This window comes from Peromyscus maniculatus, chromosome 8 (assembly GCF_049852395.1).
Source record: "Peromyscus maniculatus bairdii isolate BWxNUB_F1_BW_parent chromosome 8, HU_Pman_BW_mat_3.1, whole genome shotgun sequence".
Lineage (NCBI taxonomy): Eukaryota > Metazoa > Chordata > Mammalia > Rodentia > Cricetidae > Peromyscus > Peromyscus maniculatus.
Window position 1 is genome coordinate 105656471 of NC_134859.1, and position 6000 is coordinate 105662470.

A 6000-nucleotide genomic window follows, 5' to 3' on the forward strand; every position below is an offset into this window, starting at 1 on the left:
GGGGACTCTGGGAGAGATGTGAATCTGCCTTACTCTGCAGTCCTGTTTCCAAAGTTGACAGTCCCTCGAGTGTGGGTATGGCATGCTGTCTACATTGGTCTCATGCCTGGCCCAGCTCCTTATCTCTTTAGATCATTTCCCCTCAAGGCCCAGGAAATGGGAAAGAAAATGGTCTTGCTTAGTCTTCCAGTTGCCTTTTAAACAGTTGACTCTTGGAGCAGCTGTTTATCAGGTGCTGTGGGACCAAAGGAAGCTCAGCCTCTTTCAGGCACTTGAGTATCAGACAGGGAGGCTGAGGAGCCCCCAAGCTGGAGGTCACACTCTTCTCAAAGCTCTTCAGGTCTGGGTAGCAGAAGATCTCACAAACGGTGTGGTGTTTGTGTATGTATGTGTGTGTGTGTGTGTGTGTGTGTGTGTGTGTGTGTGAGAGAGAGAGAGAGAGAGAGAGAGAAAGAGAGAGAGAGAGAGAGAGAGAGAGAGAGAGAGCGTGCAGTGCATTTGGCTTTTTAGGAGACAATGTGGGGAGTCAGTACCCCCTCAGTACCAATCCCTTATTGTCCCCACATTCCTGGGTGTTGTGTCCTTGGCAGGTTGCTTAATTTCCCTGAACCCGCATCTGGCCCCACACTCAATGGATAAATATTTACCCTTCACCTTTCTAGGCACCAGAAATTACGAATCCAAGCTGTGCTGACTCCTGCTCACAAAGAAGCATAGCTGTGTCTCACGCAAGTGCCCGAGACGGCCTCTCCAGGGCCCAGGTGCAGGACTTAAAGGTGAACAGATGGGTCTTTTCCAGGAGCCTGGCTGGTGCTCCATGGCCCAGGCAGGAGCTTTAAGGCTACAAGATGAGTGTATGGGGGAGCAAGGCCATCAACACCTGTCCCAGGGCCCCACCTGCTTTCCAGCCTTGTGTGGGGATCACCCTCCCCCCTACGTGCTGTGACATCTGTGACGCCGTGCTGAGGTCACAAGTCACCATCAGGACCCCACATCTAGGCTTTCTCAGAACACCTCCCTGCCAAGCAGCCCAGCCAGAGAGCACTAATAGCCTGGAGCCTCTAACAGCTCCTGACCACAGTGCAGCCTGCCCCCTGCAAGCCCTTTGAGGCCCGCACTTCCTTAGCAAACTTGCTTTGCATATTCTGGTCAGAGCTGAATCAGACTGGCAGGAATTAACCATCAGTAACAGTCTAGGTGGCTGCCCTAGCCTGCCAGTGACACAGGCGGGCTGCCGGTGACGGTGACGTGAGAGCACCTCTGAGTCTACCTCAGAGCTGTGGGCAGGGACCCAAGAGGCACAGCCAGCCCCCTCCCCTCATTCCATGGTCAGGGAAAGAAGGCTCGAGTCGTGCTTTTCATTAAAAAATAGTGCTCTTTATTATAAATTACTGAAATGTTTCTTTTCTGAGTATAAATATAAATATATGTGCAAAGTCTGAGTTGAACTGGGATTTGGTTGAGTTTTTCAAGCATCTTCAAACAGCCTCGAAGGCCTGAATGGGGAGAGGAGCGGACTGGAGGTGGATCTTTATAAAAGTGATTGAGGCAAATTGTAAACATTATTCAAAACAACACAGAGAGAAAAAGCCACCCCAACACACAGCTGCCCCACCCAGCCCCATACCTGACTCAGAAAACTTGGTTGTTTCTCCCCTAAACAAGACCAGTTCCAGGTAATTCCATGGCTGCTGCATTCCTGTGAGTGGCCACTGTTGAGTGGCAGATGAAGGTTTCTCCATCACCTCCTGCCTCCCCCCACCCCAGGTGAGAAGGGAGCGCTGTGCAGGACCTGGAGGGCCCTGGGACCGGCTGATTCCGCTGACCAAGAGGTGCGGTGCCTAGGACTGGCCAAATTCTTCCCAGGGACCACTCAGGGTCTCCTCCCTGCACCCACTTCCTCTGGCCTGCAGCCACTGGAGAATCCCTCAGCTCCTCCGCCTGTTGGCTGTGATTGGCTCCTCATGTGCCAATCCCTATCCATGGGACAGAGGGCATTTAAGGCAAGTCTCCCAGCCTGACATAGGAGAAACAAAGAGTCCCCCATCTTCTCTAAGGAAACCTGGGCTCCAAGATGGCTCATCTGTTCATCTGCCTCCCTCTGGTGTTGGAAAAGGTGGCCAACTGACCAGCCCCATCCATCTCCCTCCCACATGCCATTGACTCTTTGCAACCGGGAGGACTCTGGGAGGTTTCACTAGCTGCCCCAAGGGAGAGGAGCCTGGCACCAGAATGGCGCTCTTCAGGTCACCCCTTGCCTCTCTCCCTAGAGCCGGGAGCCACCACTCCTCACCTAGGCTGGGTAGTGGAGTGGTCATTTCTTTGGCCAGCCTGCAGCCAGCCCTCCGCACGCCCTCTTCTCTTCCATCTTTCCCCCAGGCCTGGCGTCTGCTCAGGATTCAGCCAAATCCAAGCGCAAACAAGTTCCGTGGGAAAGTTTGAAGATTCCCCTGCGGTTCTCATTAGTTCAACACTCGGAGGTGTCCTCCCTCCCTCCCTCTGCTCCCTGGGGAAGCAGAGGGGGTGTGGAGGAAGGGAGGAGGTGAGGAGAGTCACTTGTCAATGCGATTGTCCCACCGGCCAACTGGATCCTCTTGAGAGGAGCTGGGGGGTGGGAAAGCAGGTGGCAACTTCCCCTCCCCTCACACATTCCAGGTCCTGTCTGTCCCACTTTGCAAAGCCAGGGGCCTGAGGAAGAAGCCTACCTGCCCCTGACTCACTGGGAGCTACCGAGCATTGGGGCTGGATTCTTGTGCTTGTGCCGTGTGCCGCGGAGGAGAGGCGACCGACCCAGGCCCTCCTCTGACCCCTTCGCTCTTTAAAGTGGAGCATCGTACTGGTCCAGGAACTCCCGAATGGGTCCAGGCAGCTGGGTCACTTTCTCATAGGAGTCCAGGTGGCCGTTGACCGTCTTCCTGCAGAGATGCTGGAGAGTGGCCACGTTGGAAGAGAGAGGTCGGCTCAGTACCAGCGGAATCTTCTCGCCCCCAGAATAGATGTAGTAAGCTCTCTTGGGGGTACTCCCGGGGAGCGCCTGGGCAGGTGGCTGCTCCGGCACCTCGGAGGAGGGTTCCGTGGGTGGCAAGGAGAAGGAGGGGGCGCCCGGGGGCGGCATGTAGTGGTGCACCAGCTTGAGTACACAGTCAAATCGGGGTACTGGCTGCGTGCTCCGGGGGTCACTCTGCAGCGAAAAGCTGCCCCCCTCGCACTGGATACGTAGGTTCTTGGTCCCTGACTGGGTCTTGACGCTCAGCGTGAAGAAGTGGCGCTGGTCCGAGCTGTCGCGGATAAGGAAGGTGCCCGCGGGCTCGGCGCTGAGCAGCAGGTTCGCCTCGCCGCCGGTCACTGCGCTCCAGTAGAATCCGCTCTCCTGCAGCTTACGCACGGCGTTCACCACCAGCTGGTACTCGCTCTTGGAGCTGAAGGTCTTGAGGCGCAGGCTGGTGTCCAGGGGGCGGCTCATCCCGGCGGCGGGAAACTTGCTGTGGGTGACCATGGCGCACGGAGCCAGCGTGGATCTGCGCGGCGGTGGCTGCAGCTGCTTCGCGGCCTCCGCACAGCGGCCGCTACCGCATCCCGGGGGGCTGCGGAGAGGAAAGCGTCCGGCGCGTGAGTGCTCGGAACCCTCCAGTGTGCCCAGCCCTCCAACCTCCGCCGTGCGCCCGGGGCACTCGGCTGCCCCGCAGAAGGCTGTATCTCAGACCCAGCCACCTCGCGGAGCTCTCCCAACCTCGGTCCCTGCCAGCCAACCCCAGACAATCCCTTCCCCAGCGCGCCCTGGAAGAACACCCGAGAGAAACTCCCGAGTGGAAGTTGGGTCTCCAGGAGCACCGCCAGGATGGGGAACGAGACAAGAGCCACAGGGACGCTCAGGGCGTCGCTCAGTCCGGTGCCCTCAGTGGCGAGGACGAAAAGGGGGGTGACAAACCCGAGATATGTGGGAGAGGGGACTGGAGAAGCCCAAGGGCCCTAGTCCGAGTATTACGGGAACCCGGGATCTTCGCCTCTCATCCGCTCTGCCCCCTACCTCGTCCCCTCCCTACCGGGAATGACCCGGGAAGGGGAGGAGAAACCGGGAAAAGCTCCCGAGCTGGATCGAGGCCCCCACCCTTCCCCACACCGCGCCCCTCCTTCCTACCTAGTCCCGAAGCGAAGTCTCCGGCCTTGGGGCTGCTCCTCCTACGGTCCCCAAGGCGAGGCGGCGGCCAGCAGTGGCCCGCGCTGCGCCCAGATGTTGGCGGTCGTGAAGTCCACAAAGGGTTCCCCGAGCGTGCGTCCCCTCTGGCTTCGCTGCCCCCAGGGCCGATCAGGCGCGCCCCGGGATGGATCAGGCAAAGAACCCGGGCGAAGGGCCACGACAGAGAGCTGGGCCGGGCAGGGGGCGTCCAGGAGCCCGGAGAGGCAGCAGTGGTGAGAGCAGGAGAGCCGAAGAGTGTGAGTTAGAGCCGCCGCCGAGGCCGCGCGCGCGGGTATTTACGCGGCCAGCACGCCCCGCCCCCCGATTCCTGGAACTGCCCGGCCGGTCTTCTTGTAATGTTTAGTCACTACTCTGCACTGAAAGGCTGTGCGCGGAGGGCGAGGGAGGGGCCGCGGGCGGCCGAGGGCGGGCCTGGAGCTGGGGCCTCCAGGACCCGCCGAGACTCACCGAGAGGGAGACAAAGCGCGGCGCGAGGCTGCCCGACCGTCGGGCGCGGCGCCAGCCGTGGCCGAGCGTTCCTGGCAGCGGCCCCTCCCCCGCGCGCTCCGCCCCCAACTTCTCATTCACACTTTCCCCCCCACCCCCTCCCTTCTAAGAAGGCTGGTTTCTGGCAGAGGCGGGGGCGCCGCGATGGGAGCGCGCGGGCAGTTCTAGGAGGCCGGCCCGGAGAAGCTCCCGGCACCCCTTCCCTTTTTCTTGGACCCTGCGTGGGGACGCTCCCCTCGCTCCCACCCAGGCCACCCCGAGGTCCTCATTTACAGTTCCAAGCAGCCCCGTGCCAGCCAAAAGGGAAGTAGGGCCATTCCGCAGCCAGCTCACTGGGGACCTAGAAAATGAAGGTGGGGGATGCGCGACACTTACCTGTGGACAGATCCAAAAGATGAAGCTGGGAGATCCAGAAGTGAAGGAGACCCCGCCTTCGACGCAATTGCCGGGCCTCGGCTCACCGGCCCACTGCTTAGTTCCTTGGTGACAGACGTGGGTGCTAATGCTCTTCGCAGGGGGTGGGGGGAAGGTGGAGGAAGCCGCTAACTATCACCCTATCACTCATCTGAGTCTCCCAACCTGCATGGTGAGCTAGTCCGCCCAGGTGCTCTCGGCTCGGCGGGGGAGCTCGAGGGAGAAACCATGACCCCCCCGCCCCGCTCGCGCCCGAGTCCGCTAGAGGGCGCACTGGAGTCTTGCAGGCGAGCAGAGTTTTGCTGTTTCCCAGGCCCTGGAGAAAGAAGAGGTTGTGGGACTCCTTATTCAAGAACAGAAATGGGCAACCTGGAAGAGAGGAGGTTCACCTTCCAGGCCAGGTTCAAACCTGGGATTGATGTCGAATAGGCAGAATGTCCACAGAGCAGTTGTTATGGGTTCAGCCCACTGGCAGGTGGCCACTGAGGTGTTAGGACGGGCCTCACTTGCCTCTAAGTGTTCGAGTGCCTGAACTTTTCCTGGCGGGGGTACTGGTAAGAGCAGGTGACGGAGGTGAAAGGTTGACTTGCTCCTGGTCATTTGAGTACCTATAAAGGCCTGAAGGCAAGTTTTTCAACAGGCAGCAGGATTCTGGCGCCACCTGAGAACCAGCCAAGGGAGACACAGAGTGGCTGCTCTCCCCGGGCTTTCTGGCCCGCCCTCTTAGACACCACAGGCTTTGTGTAATACTAGTTGGAGGGGGGACGAACAGTAGCTTGGGCTTGAAGCGGGGGCTGCCTGCTCCCCTTCCTGGGGAATCGGTAGGTGCCTCAGTATTTTGGCCCACTGGCCCAATATGCTCCCCGGTGCCCGGGACTAATACTCGGGCGGGTGCACAGCCT

At 59.6% G+C, this 6000-nt stretch overlaps 1 protein-coding gene across 1 annotated transcript; it reads right to left on the minus strand.

Moving 5' to 3' along the window:
• Positions 1-1355: 1355 nt before the first annotated feature.
• Positions 1356-4469, minus strand: Socs3 (suppressor of cytokine signaling 3). Its single transcript, XM_006990264.3, has 2 exons — positions 4139-4469; positions 1356-3584 (listed from the first exon to the last, which is right to left on the minus strand). The coding sequence occupies exon 2, from the start codon at positions 3494-3496 to the stop codon at positions 2819-2821; it is 678 nt and encodes a 225-aa protein (XP_006990326.1). The 5' UTR covers positions 3497-3584; positions 4139-4469; the 3' UTR covers positions 1356-2818.
• Between the last annotated feature and the right edge of the window lie 1531 nt (positions 4470-6000).

Bases quoted from the DNA above. Each gene is read 5' to 3' on its own strand.
- Socs3 (XM_006990264.3), bottom strand. From the start codon at position 3,496: ATGGTCACCCACAGCAAGTTTCCCGCCGCCGGGATGAGCCGCCCCCTG.